The sequence below is a fragment of the Podarcis raffonei genome, chromosome 16 (assembly GCF_027172205.1).
Source record: "Podarcis raffonei isolate rPodRaf1 chromosome 16, rPodRaf1.pri, whole genome shotgun sequence".
Taxonomy (NCBI): Eukaryota; Metazoa; Chordata; class Lepidosauria; order Squamata; family Lacertidae; genus Podarcis; species Podarcis raffonei.
The window spans coordinates 28,810,904-28,828,609 of NC_070617.1; the positions used below are offsets into that span (position 1 = coordinate 28,810,904).

The 17,706-nt window shown below is 48.2% G+C and overlaps 1 protein-coding gene across 1 annotated transcript in view; it reads right to left on the bottom strand.

Annotated features, from left to right (window-relative positions):
• Positions 1-5,434: 5,434 nt before the first annotated feature.
• The window catches only part of SLC25A1 (solute carrier family 25 member 1), a 49,351-nt gene continuing 37,079 nt past the window's right edge, over positions 5,435-17,706 (bottom strand). Inside the window, exons 3-9 of the mRNA XM_053369055.1 lie at positions 16,363-16,462; positions 15,976-16,114; positions 13,329-13,413; positions 11,965-12,069; positions 9,164-9,279; positions 8,002-8,075; positions 5,435-6,666 (exon numbers count right to left, since the gene is read on the bottom strand). Of these exons, the coding sequence (XP_053225030.1) occupies positions 6,552-6,666; positions 8,002-8,075; positions 9,164-9,279; positions 11,965-12,069; positions 13,329-13,413; positions 15,976-16,114; positions 16,363-16,462 (734 nt within the window). The 3' untranslated portion in view covers positions 5,435-6,551. The remainder of the gene's footprint in view (positions 6,667-8,001; positions 8,076-9,163; positions 9,280-11,964; positions 12,070-13,328; positions 13,414-15,975; positions 16,115-16,362; positions 16,463-17,706) is intronic.

The following is a 17,706-nucleotide window of genomic DNA, read 5'->3' on the forward strand; positions in this document are numbered from 1 at the left end:
CTCCTGGGTCTTAAAGCCAGATTCTCGTAAGAATCTGGAAATACTTTTTTTAAAAAGGCAAAAGACCCTCATGGTGATTTATATATGCATATTCCAGACAACCTGCTTATTGACTCTTCTTCTTTGCAGGGAGATTAGATGACGTTGGGTAATTAATTAGCATTCTTTCCAATTTGTTTGCAGGGAAGTTACGGTGCTGTTGCGTTATTATCGTCTCGATTTTAATGTATGTATGTGTGGGTTTTGCTTGTTTGCTTAATTTTTTGGGAGGTCAGTGTGAGTTGCCGTGGCAAGAAAAAAGCGACTAGTAAATTGAAATAAGAATGATGCTGCAACAAAGCTAGCATTAGCCCACCCTTTTCAGTTCCCCATCACCTTCTATATCACAAAAGTCTGATCTTAAGGCGACTTTCATTCCCTGGGAAGAGGGATTGATTGAATGGTAACTCCTCCTCTCTCTGTGTGTTTAAAAAGTGTGTCCTCTCTAGAGGTGAGTGGATCTATCTATCAGTTTTGGTCTCAGTCACATATTTATGCAACCCCCGAGCAAGACATCTGAAGGCAGGCCTGTTTCGGGAAGTTTTTATTGTTTGATCGCAATTTTCATACTCTGTTGGGAGCCACCCAGAATGGGTTGGGCAAGCCAGAGAGGTGGGTGGCATACAAACAACAAGATTTAAAGCATTACTATACCACTCTAAAGGGACGCGGGTGGCGCTGTGGGTTAAACCACAGAGCCTAGGACTTGCCGATCAGAAGGTCGGCGGTTCAAACCCCCGTGACGGGGTGAGCTCCTGTTGTTCAGTCCCTGCTCCTGCCAACCTAGCAGTTCGAAAGCACGTCAAAGTGCAAGTAGATAAATAGGTACCGCTCTGGCGGGAAGGTAAACGGCGTTTCCGTGCGCTGTTCTGGTTTGCCAGAAGCGGCTTAGTCATGCTGGCCACATGACCCGGAAGCTGTACGCTGGCTCCCTCGGCCAATAAAGCGAGATGAGCGCCACAACCTGAGTCGGTCACGACTGGACCTAATGGTCAGGGGTCCCTTTACCCTTTACCTTTATACCACTCTAAACTGTCATGGCTTCCCCCAAAGGATTATTTGGAAGAAGCCATGACTTTTTAAAGGGTATGGTGTGAATGTGGCGAAGCGGTCCCTATTGAGTGTTTCAGTGGCTGGGAACATCAGAGGCTTCTGGTTCCTTGTTCTTTAGCGTGCAAGTCTTGGTGTCCTCTCTTTGCTGGATGAACCCTTTGTGATACTGACTACGGGTGCCTGCCTGACCTTGTCCCCTAGATTGTGTTTAGGCCTAGACTGATTCTATGGGCTTGGTTGGACTGTGCAGCCCTGCCCTCAATGGTGAGCGTTTTGGTGAGAGGCTCTTTGGACTGAAGATACAGTGGTACCTTGGTTCCCGAATGGCTTGGTTGTCGAACAAATCAGCTCCCGAATGCCGCAAACCCAGAAGTGTTCCAGCCTGTGAACATTTTTTGGAAGCCGAATGTCTGTTACAGTTGTTGGCATTGTTTCAGGGGTCAATCAGCCAACTGGCTTTCGAACGTTTTGGAATTCGAACCTGAGTTCCAGAACAGACTGAGTTCGAGAACCAAGGTACCACTGTACTATGTGGACCACAACACATCCCCACATCTCCCAGAAGCAAACAAAAGTCAAGAGCGCTCTTAAGAGCTGCCAAGAAACAGTAGTTAGGAGAGAGTGCTCTTGCACCCGTGTCCCACTTGTTGGCTTCCTTGAGGCACCTGGTTGGTCAAAGGCAAGAACAGGATGTTGGTGTCGATGGGCCTTTGGCCTGATCACCGGCAAAGTTCTTCTGATCTTAATCATGATGTGTGTTAGGGCTGGGCAATATATCATCCAAAACCTGTTTCAAGTCCATCTCATGATATTGGTTTCATAATTTTTGACCTGGCAATGTATTGCAAATCATGGTGTGTGTGTATGTGTGTGCTATGCAGAAATCACAATGTGGATAAAACTGTGAAGCCACATAGCTCCATCCTTATTTCAGAACTGTGATCTGTCAGTAAGTATATCGGAATGTTGAGCAGGAGATATATCACAGATGTTTAGCTGGTGATACATCACAGAGTTGAAAACCAGCTCCATTCTTGTTTCAGACATCGTGATATATCGGTATCTCGCAATGCTTAGCTGGTGATGTTGGTGATATATTGAAAACCAGATTATTGCCCAGTCTTAGTAGTCACAGTGGCTTTGCTCTGCCCTTCACAGTCGGAGACAGAAATGCTTCTGAATACCAGAAGGAAGAGGGTTCTTGTGCTTGGGCCCTGGGTTTCCCAAAGGCATCTGGGCCACTGTGATGCTGGACCAGAAGGGCCATTGGCCTGATCCTGCAGCCTCTTATGTTTGTGTGCATGTGCAAGCATTGAGGTGCAGGCATTCATTGCCCGGGATGCAGGTGGCGCTGTGGGTTAAACCACAGAGCCTAGGACTTGCTGAACAGAAGGTCGGCGGTTCGAATCCCCGCAAAGGGGTGAGCTCCCGTTGCTCGGTCCCTGCTCCTGCCAACCTAGCAGCTCGAAAACACATCAAAGTGCAAGTAGATAAGTAGGTACTGCTCCGGCGGGAAGGTAAACGGCGTTTCCGTGTGCAGCTCTGGTTCTCCAGAAGCGGCTTAGTCATGCTGGCCACATGACCCAGAAGCTGTACGCCGGCTCCCTCGGCCAATAAAGCGAAATGAGTGCCGCAACCCCAGAGTCGACCACGACTGGACCTAATGGTCAGGGGTCCCTTTACCCTTTACCTATTCATTTCCCGCTTGAGGAGCAGGAATTCCTCCTGCAAGGCAGAGAGAAGGGGCAGTTCCAGTGCCCTTCCAAGTGAAACACAAATTGCCAAGTGACTCACGAAAACAGGCAACTTTGGCTTTATTGGTTGGCGTCCTCGCCACAGGGCTGAGAAGTTCCAAAACCATTCTAGTATCAGGCTGCCGGTGCAGACAGTGAATTAAAATAATAATAAAAAAAAACCATTCAGTTCAGAAATCCTCAGTCTGTGTAAATAAAAAAACCACGCACCCCCACAAGCAACAAAATCCCCATCCCAATGCATCACCTGCCTTTGCTTGCCACACGGTTAGCACAGAAACATAGCCTGGACACCTGTTATCCAAGCCTGTAGGACAGTTAAGAGTCCAGGTGTTGGTTGGCTACAACTCCTATCATCCCTGGCCATTGGCCATGCTTGCTGGGGCTGAAGTCCACCAATATCTTGGAAGCCCAAAGTGCACGTGTGGAAATATGGGCAGGGACACAGCCAGGATCCCCACTTCTGTGAAATTGAAATTATGCAGGAAGTCTACTGTAAGGATGAGGAACCTGTAAATTCTCCAGATGATGCTCTGACTACAACTGTCATCACCTGCAGTGAGGGATGATGGGAATTCTAGTACAGTGGTACCTTGGTTTGGGAACAGTCTGGTTTGCGTACATTTTGGATTACGAACACGTCAAACCTGGAAGCGCGTGTCCCAGTTTGTGAACTTTTTTTTTGATGATGAACAATTTTGGGGGGGTTACAGAGAAATTTTTTTGGAGGCCCCATTGGCGAAAGCGCGCCTTGGGTTACGACCTGTTTTGGTTTACGAACGGACCTCCGGAACGGATTATGGTCATAAACCAAGGAATGCACCTTAAAATATGTGATGGTAGGGAAACAGATCTGCCTAGGATTTGTTCTCTAACCCTGAAGGTGCCCTCCAGCTGCCTTCAACTTCAGCTCCCATCAGACCCAGCCAGCAGTGCCAACGGTCAAGGATGATGGGAAATGTAGTCCACCCCATCTGGAGCGCAGCACGCTGGTGGTCCCTACACTAACCGCTACCCCTATCAACAGCTGGCTGCATTTAGTTAGCCCACAGTACATAGCTAGCAAAGACTGGGGCAAAAGTGGGGGAGGGAAAGGCCCCACAGTACTGAAAAAGGACGAGAGACGCACAAAATTTGGCACAGATCGATAACGGAATCGTCGGCGAGTTTCCTTGGCAGCTGGGGAAAGGTCCCTTCCTAGTACAGAAAAAAGCACGAGTGAGCCAGAGTAGTGTCTGCTAAGCCTACAAGTTTCTCCAGCGAGTCATTAGGGTCTTCGAAAGGAGAAAAAAGGGAGAAAACTTCCAAGGGAGGAGAAAAGACAATCTGAAAAGGAGCATCAGGCAGCAGAGGGGTGGTACTGTTCCCCTTGACTCCTAACATCAGTGTCACTGCAGCTTACGGCGAGTGGCAGGGGGCGAGGCTGCAGCAGCGCAAACACACCAGCAGAGCCAGTCTTGTGTTCCTGCAGACGCGTTTGCACCAACCTCGCCCCTCCTTTGCCCACCTTCTGGGTAAGCCTCAGCAGAGTCAGAGAGAGGGAAGGTCCCTCTGACCAGTACTCTGTTTAGCTGGGGGGTCCCTTTTCCACCTGGGACACAAGAAACAGATTCTAGAAAGGGGCTATCACTTCTGTTTTTCATATCTCTCTTTCCCTCCCCCGCCCAATGTAAACAAGTGAATTCTATGGAATGAGTTAATATTACGGGCTGGGTGTACGTGTGGGAATTAATTTCGACTCTCCCGACTCAGCAGAAACATTTATGGAGGTCAGGGGAGTGGGTCCCCCAACTTTGGTTCAAAAGAAGCTTTTATTCGCACTGGTAAGAAAAATACCCATCGCAACATATCTTTGGGCTGCGGACTTTAGCAGGGGGGAAGCATAGAAGGCACGAGCGTACGATGGGGAAGGGCGAATGTCATCCCCACCCAGCGGTGGTGTTAGGAGTCAGCAGAGGCAGGCCACTGCCAAGGCACCCAGAACAGACTGCCCTCCCATCACCCGCTGCCTCACCACCATAGCAGCCCTGCCACCACTGCTCCATTTCTATGGGGTGCTGGGAGAACCAGGTCCTCCTAGGGCTAGGGGTGGCCGACGCCCATTGGGACTGGCAGGGCAGAAGGGAATGGAGCCCAAACAGTAGGAAGCGAATTCTAATCCGCCTGCTTGCGTCCTACAAGGAAACAGAGACTAAAGTTGACAGGCAGGGTCACCACCGTTGCCTGGTTGTAAGAAGGCAGGCGGTGATGGGGCATGGGCAAGCTGAGGTTGATGGGGCAATGCCCCATTAGCCAAAATGGACCAGCTTCCACTGCTGAGGCCATCGTGCTTCGGAGCCTGCAGAGGTGGCATTTCCTTCTCTTCCTCTACGTCACTCAGAGAGAGCACAGATGCGGAATCAAAGGACCTCCAGCTGTTGCTGGGTTCCTAACTCCCATCAGCCCCAGCTAGGATGGTCCAACGGGCAGGGATAATGGGACTGGTTGTCCAGCAACACCTTTTCTAGGGACCCCCACGTTTGGCAATACCAAGAGCTAGCTGGCGAGAGAATACTATTGAAGCAGTACTCATGGAATGTACTCAAGTATTTTTGGGGGTGTGTGCATGTGTGTCATGACCTCCAAAGGGTTTCTTCTCTGCTGGCAGCAACTGGGGGAAGGGGCATATGAAAGACTGGCGAACACCCAGATGTCTGACATCATTTCCCTACCTCTGTAAGCTTTCTGAGTTGGCACAGTCGGTCAACAATTGGCGAGATCTTCTTTGGCTGGTAAGCTGGAGCTCAACGCGCTGGCAATCGCCTTCTGGCAAACAACCAGGGACTTCTTCTTAGCTCATGTTTCAATGCCAGCTTCTCAGAAAGACAGCAGAGGCACCCCATAAGTCATTGGACTCCAAGTCCCATCAGCCAGAGCCACCATGGCCAATGGGCAGGGATGATGGGAGTTGGAGTACATCAATATTTGAAGGGCAGTACTGCCGCAAGATCTGGAAGGCCATCCTTGCTCTAGACCAGGGTTTCCCAACCTTTGGTCTCTAGCTGGTTTTGGACTACAATTCCCATCATCCCGGACCACTGGTGCTACTAGCTCGGGATGATGGGAGAAGTAGTCCAAAAAACAGCTGGAGACCTAAGTTTGGGAAACACTGATCTAGGCCAGCGATTGGGAACCTGTAAATTCATGTGTGTGATTGCTTCTAAAAGGGGAAAAAGCTTCTTGAACTTTTATTCTAGCGGATGTTGGGGTCAGTGCAGGGGACAGGGGTGGGGGGAGAAAGTTCCCTTTCTCTTTCTGACGGGCACCAGTCAAACTTGCCCCTTCACCCCGGTCCCCCAACTTTAGCAGCTGGAGATGTAGCACAAAACCATCCCATCTCTGTTCCCCCATCCAATCTGGTCACATTATCATATCATCAGTAATTAAAAAACAACAACCAGTAACACGGCCACAGTTCATTCGGATATAAATAAAACGTGTCATTGAGCTTGATATGAAGACAGTGGGTCGGGGACGTGATCCGTATCCAGATCCCACCTGTGGAGCTGAAGGAGCCCTGGAATGCTGGCACTAACTTGCCGGGTGGGCGGGGGGAGCGAGTTGTGGGTAGGACCCCCCCTCGTCTCTGGTGGGTCGTGCCTTCTCCTCCCCTCCCCGCTGTTGCCTGGCAGGTGGGGAGGAGGTGGTGCCGCCCTCGGCGGGCACTCAGTCCGTTTTCCACACCTTGTTGAGTACCTTGACCACTTCGTCGTAGATGATGAACACAATGGCCACGTCTAAGCAGACCCGGCCCAGGCGGGGGATCGTGCCCTTGTAAAACCTGCAGAGGAACGGACAGAGTGGGGTGAGAAAGGGGCATTTCAGAGAATCTGAGCAAGCTTTGGGAAGAGGTGAGCCAACCAAGAGACAGTCTGGTATAGTGGTTAGAGCCGTTTGTCCGAGAAACAAGCAAGGCAGCTTAGGCCTCCTCTCTCTCAACCGTCACCAGAGAGCAGAGCCGTTCATTCAGATGGCCTCAATGGGAGAGATGGGAGGGGGGAAGGGTTCACTCCAACAGTTCTGCTGTGGAAGACCAGCTCCATCAGGAACTCCCTAACCCTGGACTGTGCCAGCTGGCCATTACAAGAACAATTGACTTGATAATAATAATTTATACCCAGCCACTCTGGGCGGCTCCCAACAGAATATTAAAAACACAATAAAACATCACACATTAAAAACTTCCCTATACAGGGCTGCCTTCAGATGTCTTCTAAAAGTCAGATAGTTGTTTATTTCCTTGGCATCTGATAGGAGGGTGTTCCACAGGGCGGGCGCCACCACCAAGAAGGCCCTCTGCCTGGTTCCCTGTAACTTCACTTCTCACAGTGAGGGAACCACCAGAAGGCCCTCGGTGCTGGATCTCAGTGTCCGGGATGGATGATGGGGGTGGAGATGCTCCTTCAGGGATACTGGGCTGAGGCCGTTTAGGGCTTTAAAGCTCAGCACCAACACTTTGAATTGTGCTCGGAAACATACTGGGTGGCAATGTAGGTCTTTCAGGACCAGTGTTATATGGTCTCGGCGGCCACTCCCAGTCACCAGTCTAGGTGCCACATTCTGGATTAGTTGTAGTTTCCCGGTCACCGTCAAAGGTAGCCCCACGTAGAGCGCATGGCAGTAGTCTAAGTGGGAGATAACTAGAGTGTGCACCACTCTGCCCCTCTTCCCTCCCTGCCTTTTTTTCCTTGTGTGTCATGTCTTTTAGATGGTACGTCTGTGGGCAAGGAACGGTCTTGTTTTACCTGAGTACAGGCAACTCCTCATTTACACGGGGGTTACATTCTGAAGCGCTTACCGGACTCCCTCCAAACCTCCTTGACCAAGCTCCAACTCCCCACAGGCCTCAAAGGCTCCTGGGATTGCACTTGCAAAGCTCTTGCTAGATGCAGTTTTTGTTATCATTCTTGCTGTTTACGTGATCTTTTTTGGGGGGGGCTTTCCGCCCCTTTTAAAAGTGCCACTTCCGGGTTCACAGCGATCCACACATTCACTTGAACACACATAAATGGAGAGTTGCCTCTATAGGCAAGCCACGCTGGGAGCCTTTTGGGCTGAAGAGTGGAGCACAAATGCTTTAAATAACTAGATAAATATAAAACCAAGAGACACTCACGCAAGAGGTCCTTCATATTTCATGATCTGATAGGCACAGTCCCAAGTGCTCTTGTACTTGTGAGACTCCAGACCCTGTATAATAAGATTGGCAGGGGCAGAGAGAGATTGAATTGAAATACTTTATCGTCACTTGTACAATTTGTATACAGTGAGATTACACGAGCACCCCCCACTCAGCTCTCTTAGTCTTAATTCCCCTCATTTACACCCACCAAACCCGAAAGTCAGTTGCCCTGTTGTTATCTTTTGATTCAGCAGCCTAACAGCCCACGGATAGAAGCTATTCTTTACCCTGTTGGTGCAACTAATCATGCTTCTATATCTTCTGCCTAAGGCCAGGAGATCAAGAAAGTGCCGGCCAGGGTGTGAATCATCCCTGAGAATTTTCCTCACTCTCCTGAGGCAACGTTCTTCCGCCATTTCATCCAGTGGATTCATGGGACAGCCCATAATATCTTGTGCTGTATTCACCACCCTCTGTAGGCACTTCCTATCAGTTGATGTCAAACCAGCGTACCACACCGTGATGCAGTATGAAAGGTCAGAATATGCAGAAAGATCAGGCATATATAGGGATTAATCACCTGGTGGGGAACCTCTGGTTCCTGGGCTTAATCTGCCCCTCCAGCCCCTCCATTTCTAGCAAACTCCACCCACATGGGCCATCACCTGACGTCACCTGTCAATCCTTTTGATCCACCCTGCCACACTCCTATGATTGGGCTTTCCCTTTCACGTGTGCCATTTCCACTCATGTTTAGATAAAAGAGTGCAGGTAAAATGCATTTTTTAACTCCCCCCTCTCTTTCTTTGCCTCTGGCCATGCCCACCATTCAAATATGGCCCAGTTGAAAGAAGAAGAAGGGTTTGGATTTGATATCCCACTTTATCAGTACCCTAACGAGTCTCAAAGAGGCTAACATTCTCCTTCCCCTTCCTCCTCCACAACAAACACTCTGTGAGGTGAGTGTAGCTGAGAGACTTCAGAGAAGTGTGACTGGCCCAAGATCACCCAGCAGCTGCATGTGGAGGAGCGGGGATGCGAACCCAGTTCACCAGATTACAAGACTACCGCTCTTAACCACTACACCACACTGGCTCCCAGAGTGAATCTGACCTACAGGCTTCCCTTGAAGAGAAGTTTAGAGATTTGGGCATACCTGCATCCTGGTCTTCACGACATCCAGTGGCGTGTTGCCAAAGACGCTGGCTGCACCGGCGATCGCCCCAAACAACCCAGTGACAAGTGGGTTGATGGCTTTATTTGGATTATCTCCTAGAAGGGGAAGGAAGATGAGGAGGAGGCGTGAGAGGAAACACAGCAGAAAACAAAAGTGTCAGGAGTCAACTCACTCTGAAATGGAAATCTGGCTTGAATTTAAAAAGTGCATGTTGTTGTTGTTTGCATTTATCTCCCACCTTTTTCTCCAAGGAGCTCAAGCTGGCTCTCCCAATTCTTATTTAATTCCCACAACAACCTGCGAGGTAGTTTAGGCTAAGAGTGAGCGATGGGCCCAAGGTCAACCAGGGAGCTTCGTGGCCCAGTGGGGATTCGAACCCTGGTCTCCCAGGTCCTAGCCTGACCACTACAACACCCTGCCTCTCATGAGGATGATAATGTTGATAATACTAATAATAAATAAACTTTATTAGTTGCAACATTGCACTTAAGCACCTCAAAGCGACTTACAGAGTAAAAATAAAACAAAGACATTCAAACCAGCAACAAACTAAAAACTAAAACACTGATCTGAGAACCTTTTGTGAAGCAACAAGTCCCAGCCACCTTACTTAACAGATAAGCACAACAAAGGCCACAGATATATCAACCTATCCCCCAATTAAAAACCGTATGCCTGGATAAACAAGGATGTTTTCACCTGGCACCTAAAATGACACAACACTGGTGCCAGATGTGCTTCCCTGCAGAGCAGGGAGCCAACACTGAAAAGGCCCCTTCTTCTACTGCCACTTTCGGCACTTCCTTCACAGAGAGCGCATGAACAAGGGCCTCTGATGATGGACTCAGTTTCTGATCTGATTCACGTGGGGAGAGGCAATGTTTGAGGTATTGGAAGCCACAAAAGTCTTGATAGGTCAAAACCAGCACTGAATCCCAAAAACTAATTGACAGCCTGTTATTGGCACCACACTCGAACCAACTGAGCTACTGTATTTATAGGAAACTGCATTTTTTTTGTTTTTTGTTTAAAGGTAGAGAACACTCAATCGACTCAAGAGCAGGGGAGAAGCACGGAGTTTATCTGGATCTAAAGACCTGCTTTTTGTTAAATGTGGGGTGTCTTCCCCCCCCCCCTGAGTTAAGGGAATCTATTTTATTTTTAGAATAGCACTTTCTCCAAAGGTGGATTTAAAAATACAGGAAAAAATGAATAGGTGGGCATAATTTGTTTGGGTCTTGTGCTTGGCACTCAGCTATGCAACACGGAACAGGAAGCTGGGTGAACAGCGCCCCTTAGTGGCTCAGCTGCAAAGAACAGTATATTATTTACATGCTATTATTTTATATATGAAGGGATGCGGTTGGCGCTGTGGGTTAAACCACAGAGCTTAGGCCTTGCCGATTAGAAGGTCAGCGGTTCGAATCCCCGCGACGGGGTGAGCTCCCGTTGCTCGGTCCCTGCTCCTGCCAACCTTGCAATTCGAAAGCACATCAAGTGCAAGTAGATAAATAGGTACCGCTCCGGCAGGAAGGTAAACGGCGTTTCCGTGCTTTGCTCTGGTTCGCCAGAAGTGGCTTAGTCATGCTGGCCACATGACCTGGAAGCTGTACACCGGCTCCCTTGGCCAATAAAGCGAGATGAGCGCCGCAACCCCAGAGTCGGCCACGACTGGACCTAATGGTCAGGGGTCCCTTTACCTTTACCTATTTTATATATAAAGCCACCCACTAACACTGTTCTTTGTTCCAGCATGTTGTCTACCATCTCCAACATGTCTGGTTTATGTTGATACTGTTGTTATACTGCTATTTTACTGTTATACGTGTACATATGACCTAAAATGTTTAAACTCCTAAAAAAATAAAAATAAAATAGAAGACAAAACACTGTTCTCTAAGTGGCAAGCAGCATATAAAAACATCAAATTGAATGTTTCTGCCTTGCTGGGATGTGGTCCTTGAACCCTGCTCATGCCTCTTGCTTGTCTGGGTGGAGGCTCGAGAAGGGGGTGCGTAGAAACTAGTCTACTATACAAAGGTGAACATTCACATTGGTTGTTCAGCATGCTTACGCCTCTGGCCCACTGCTGGCATGCGGCCTCTGAAAAGCTGCACAGCAGGGAATGTGGCCCTCAGGCTGAAAAATGTTCTCCAGCCCTACTCCAGATACGTGGGACAGAAGCTGGTGACTGGCACCAGTGCATGCTGGGAAAAGAAAACCCAGGTGTCCGCTTGGATATTTCCGAGCACAATTCAAAGTGTTGGTGTTGACCTTTAAAGCCCTAAACGGCCTCGGCCCAGTATACCTGAAGGAGCGTCTCCACCCCCATCGTTCTGCCCGTTTGCTGAGGTCCAGCTCCGAGGGCCTTCTGGCGGTTCCCTCACTGCGAGGTTACAGGGAACCAGGCAGAGGGCCTTCTTGGTAGTGGCGCCCACCCTGTGTTTTACTCTGATGTTTTACTCTGTCTGATGGTTTAATCTGCTGAAAGCCACCAAGAGTGGCTGGGGCAAACCAGTCAGATGGGCAGCATATAATAATACTAATAAATAATGTGTGACATCTTAGTGTATTTTTGCTCTTTGTGGAAGCCGCCCAGAGTGGCTGGGGAAACCCAGCCAGATAGGCGGGGTACAAATAATATATTATTATTATTATTATTATTATTATTATTATTATTATTATTATTGCCATAGCAAAAGCCTTGAGGTTAGAAGATCTGGGACACCGTTCAGATTACTGCCCAGAAGATGATATCTGAAAAGGTGGGTTCCAAATACCTTTGTACCAATTCCTGAGAGCTGTCATGACGAAAAAGCGAATAGCCTGGTTGGATCCCTGTTTCAGGACAGTCGCTGTTAAACCTTGGTAAGTTCCCCTGAGGCCTGCAGCAAAAAGAAAAAGAAGATCAGGAGGAAGAATAAGGCAGCAGGAAAACCACACTGTTGTTTGTTTATGAAAATATTTATAAGTCACTGACTCATAAAGAAAATACCAGAGCCGTTCGCAACAACTGTACATAAAAGTCCTATGAAAAATTAAAATCAAGAGTCAGCCAACTGTTGTGGAAAGAGATGTTATTCTTCATTGCTTGCATAAGCCCGACGGAATAGAAAAGATTTCTGCAGGCGTTTAAATGCTGAAACAGAAGGTGCCTGCTGAGTCTCTATTGGCAAGTGTGTTCCCATAAGGCTGGGCTCACGACACGAAAGCCTCAGTTCTGTGTTCTTGTCAAATAAGCCTCGCCAACTTGGGTAATGATCAAGAAGGCTCCAGCAGGTGATATCACAGTGACTTGACACATATGAGTTCAGGTGGCCGCTGAGGTACCCAGGGACTGAAGTTGTTTAAGGTAAAGGGACCCTGACCATTAGGTCCAGTCGTGGCCAACTCTGGGGTTGCGGCGCTCATCTCGCTTTACTGGCCGAGGGAGCCGGCGTACAGCTTCCGGCCATGTGGCCAGCATGACTGGTGAACCAGAGCAGCGCACGGAAACGCCGTTTACCTTCCCGCCGGAGCGATACCTATTTATCTACTTGCACTTTAACATGCTTTCGAACTGCTAAGCTGGCAGGAGCAGGGACCGAGCAACGGGAGCTCACCCTGTGGCGGGGATTCGAACTGCTGACCTTCTGATCAGCAAGTCCTAAGCTCTGTGGTTTAACCCACAGCGCCAACCGCATTTAGGGCTTTGTAAAAGAATACAAGAACCTTGACCCTGGGCTTGGCGGTGGGTGGGAAGCCAGTTGCAGATGCAATGGATCAGTGTGCCTGACTGTTAGCCAGAAGGTGGGTGGTTCAAGGCCACCTAGCAGTGGTTATGGGCAAGATTCCTGCATTTCAGGGAGTAGGAAATTGAACCCAGGTCTCCCAGGTCCTAGTCCAGCACCCTAATCATTAAGTCATATTGGCTCTTAATTGTTCCCCTTCATTTTATGGCCATTGGACCAGAAGTAGCAACATGATCTGGAGGCCCATCCCTGATACAAGCAAAAGAGCATTCAAGAGACCCCAAACTGAGAGATCTGAAGCTTCACCTACTTGCAATTTGAAGGCAGACAGCTCCTTTCTCATTCCCAATTATGCAAACCCCCAAAGTTCTCCTTGCAAGGACGTCTCCCTGCTAACAAACACCAGGTCTCACCTTGTTGCCGAATGATCTCTCGCACCCCATGGAAGAAACCTCGATATTTTGGCTGCGGAGAGCACTGATCGTGGATGAACTTCACCTGTGGAGGAACAGCCACCAGGTCACTTCCTGGCAAGTCAAGAGAGACTTCCCAACATCAAGAGAGATTTTTAAACTCACTCAGCCTCTTCTAGACTGGGTTGTTTTTGAAAGGGGCAGCTGCATTCTGTAGCCCATCACTCACACAACAATAGCACACAAGTGGTGGGAAAAAACTCCTGGAGAACTGTAGTTTGTTAATGGCGATGATGCTGTTTTAACCTCCACAACTTTTCACATGCACTCTAGTCTAAAGGCGGCAAGCTCCCATTTCTCTTTCTGTGTGGCAATTGGCATCAGGAAGATCAGCTTCTTTCTCCCAAGCCCAGATAACAAAGACGGCCAGACCACAGCTGTCAACTTTTCCCTTTTCTTGCGAGGAATCCTATTCTGAATAAGGGAATTTCCCTTTAAAAAAGGGAAAAGTTGGCAGCTATGGGCCAGACCCAAAAAAGGAGGGAGATGGGTGGGAAATGCCCTTGTAATGTTTGCTGTTCACCACAAGGTGGGTTCCGATGTTAGGAAGTCCCTGATGCTCAACCTGATGTGCAGCTTCACAAAAGATTCACGCATCTTTTCCCCCTTTCGGGAGCTGTACGGGAAACCACCCCGTGAAAAAGCATTTATTTTGCTGCAACTGCACGTCTTCAGAAGGTTGCTGTGCTGCCCTTTCCCAAACAGGTCATTCATTCGGCATGTCTGTGTTTGTGTGCAGCAGCTTGAACAGTGTGTGAGGGTGTGCGTGCAAGAGAGTGTGTGTCTTAAATAGGGAAGGGACATAGCTCGGTGTTGGAACATCTGTCTTGCATGCAGAAGATTCCAGAATCACGTCCCTGGCATCTCCAGCTGGGGCTAAGAAAGACCCCTGCCTGAAATCCTGGAGACCTGCTTCTGCCAGTCAGTGTAGACAATACTGTGGTGTATTAGACCAATGGTCTGACTCAGCAGAAGGCAGCATGCTAGGTTGTGGGCTTCCCATGGCATCTAATTAGCCACTGGGAGAACAGGATAATGGACTAAGATGAGCATCTGGGGCCTGACCTAGCAAGGAACTTCTTAGCTCCTTAATCTCTCAGATTCTATCTTCAGGTATTCATCATCATTATCATCCACTAAATTTGTATACCTTCCTATACCCGCAGGTCTCAGGACGGTTACAACATAAAATCACAATATAGGAACACAAAATGCATAATAAAAACCAAAACACTAAAGCAACCCAATAAACCTGCCCCCCAGGTAGGAGATGGGAGTGTCAGAAACCTTAGAGAGCTATCTTTTCTTTGGCGATCACTCGTAGCCGAGTAAGATTGTCTCCCATAAACACGGTCTTAACAGTGAGTCCTTAAGTGACTGTGGAGGCCAGTTCTGGATCCACACGTCCTTCCACAGTGGGGACATAGGTTTCTGGGTGGGAGTTGACCACGGTGTGGATTTGCCAAGCGTGTCTTCCTCTTAGCATGTTTCTCCCTTTCGTCCTGAGTTTGAGCGTCTTCAAAGCCCATGACACCTTTGGTAATGGCTGTTCTCCAACTGGAGCACTCGCAGGCCAGTGTTTCCCAGTTGTCAGTGTTTATACTACTTTTTTTTTAAGATTTGTCTTGAAAGAGTCTTTAGACCTCTTTTGTTGACCCACCAGCACTACGCTTTCCATTTTTAAGTTTGTAATAGAGTAGTTGCTTTGGATGACAATAATCAGGTATCCGCACATGACCAGTCCAACGAAGTTGATGTTGAAGAATCATTGCTTTGACACTGGTGATCTTTGCTTCTTCCAGTACACCAGCATTAGATCACCAGCTATACCCAGTCAGCAGTTTGTATTCTACTGAAATTAATGGACACACCAACTTAGGTCCATTCATTTCAATAGGTCTGCTATGAGCAGGACTTAGTTTGACATCACATGGTATCAACACCACTGAGATAGGTCAACCAGTGATATCATTTGGGATAAGGGCAACTTCCTATTTGATGATTAAAAGGTAAAGGGACCCCTGACCATTAGGTCCAGTCGTGGCCAACTCTGGGATTGCAGTGCTCATCTCGCTTTATTGGCTGAGGGAGCTGGCGTGGCGCTGTGGGTTAAACCACAGAGCCTATGACTTGCTGATCAGAAGGTCAGCAGTTCAAATCCCCGTGACGGGGTGAGCTCCCATTGCTCGGTCCCTTCTCCTGCCAACCTAGCAGTTCAAAAGCACATCAAAGTGCTAGTGGATAAACAGGTACCGCTCCGGCAGGAAGGTAAACGGCGTTTCCGTGCGCTGCTCTGCTTCGCCAGAAGCGGCTTAGTCATGCTGGCCACATGACCCGGAAGCTGTACACCGGCTCCCTTGGCCAATAAAGCTTTTCAAGAACTTCTCCACAAAGCAGTTTACACAAACACACACACATATTTATTTATTTGATGATTATTTCAGATAAATAAATATGTGTGTGTGTTTGTGTAAACTGCTTTGCGGAGAAGTTCTTGAAAAGCTGGATACACATTTAATCAACCCAAAAACAAACAAACAAAGAAATAAACACCCCATTTTGTGTTTGTGTTTGTGTTTTTGTTTACTTTTATGGTTTCCATAGGGCACACCACAAGCACCGCTTCAGCCACGCCAGCCCCCAAGCCAGCCAGGAGCCCTCGTTTGCTGTCCAGCTTCCCTTCTGCATCTCTCATGTGGTTGCTGAGGAATTCAAACATGCCAAACCTAGAAAGAGAAAGAAGGTGGCTCGTGAAAGCTGAGGAGCACGACGGGTTGGGGAGAAGAGAACACATTGCTCTTACCATTATTATATTATTTATTCAATTTATTCATCATTCACTGCTTTAAGGAGTCTCTGAGCAACTTAGCCCAAATTCCAATATACATTTTGTATTTTAAAAAGTGACTAAGAAGTCCAATACAACTACTACTACTATTACTACATAAACGAATAAAAATCCAAAAGTGATTACCTCACGGCGGCTTTCGGTATGGAACCATAAACCAGAGAGCTGAGGCCACGATAGAGCCCCTTGATCCCATGATCTCGGACGGTCACCTTCACACAGTCCGCTGAAAAAGGAGAAAAAGAGTAATGTGACTGGGGAACGATTTATTGTTAATAATACTGCTTCGTACTTCAACAAGAACATATGCCCAGCCCACAGCAGAAATATATATTACCAAGTGGAGCGAAAAAGATCCAGTGAAACAAATCCCTGCTTAACATATAGGCCTCATCTGCAGAAGTTTTATGCAGCCATGGCTTCCCCCAAGGAATTCTGGGAACTGTAGTTTGCTGAGAGCTGTTAGAAGACCGCATGTAATAAACAACAACAACAATAATAATAATAATAATTTATTTATACCCGCCCATCTGGCTGGGTTTCACCAGCCACTCTGGGCGACTTCAAACAAAATATTAAAAAGGAAAAGGGACCCCTGACCATTAGGTCCAGTCATGGCCGACTCTGGGGTTGCGGCACTCATCTCGCTTTATTGGCCGAGGGAGCCGGTGTACAGCTTCCGGGTCATGTGGCCAGCATGACTAAGCTGCTTCTGGGGAACCACAGCAGTGCACGGAAACGCTGTTTACCTTCCCGCCGGAGTGATACCTATTTATCTACTTGTACTGGCGTGCTTTCGAACTGCTAGGTTGGCAGGAGCAGGGACCGAGCAACGGGAGCTCACCCCGTCGTGGGGATTCGAACCGCCAACCTTCTGATCGGCAAGTCCTAGGCTCTGTGGTTTAACCCACAGTGCCACCCGTGTCCCTTCTAACAAAATATTAAGAATACATTAAAACATCAGTCATTAAGAACTTCCCATTAAAAGCTGCTCAGGGAACTATAACTCCCAGAATTCCCTGGGAAGAGGGGTTCCCTGCTACACCACTCTGTGAATTGTAGGTCTGCGAGGGGAATGATCGCCTAATAATGCTCAGCAGCAATAGCAAACTCTATTTCCTGGGATTATTTGGGGAAAGCCACAACTGTTTATAAAGTGGTATCGTAGCACTTTAAATGGATAGTGCAGATGGGCCCTGAATCCTATACCATGGATGGGGAAACGTGCAACCCTCTGAGTTTCGCAGGACTACATCTCCCATCATCCCTCAGTATTAGCCGGCCTAGCTGAGGCTGATGGGAGTTGGAGTTCACCAGCATCTGAAGGACCACAGATTCCCTTTCACTGTCCTATAGAAAACAACATGGAGGTCTGAAGAAAAATTGGTGTCTGCCTAAATAAGCAGAACTGGAACTAATAACCCTGAGAAGCTCACCAACTATGATTCCCTCAGCAGATGCCAGGCTAAC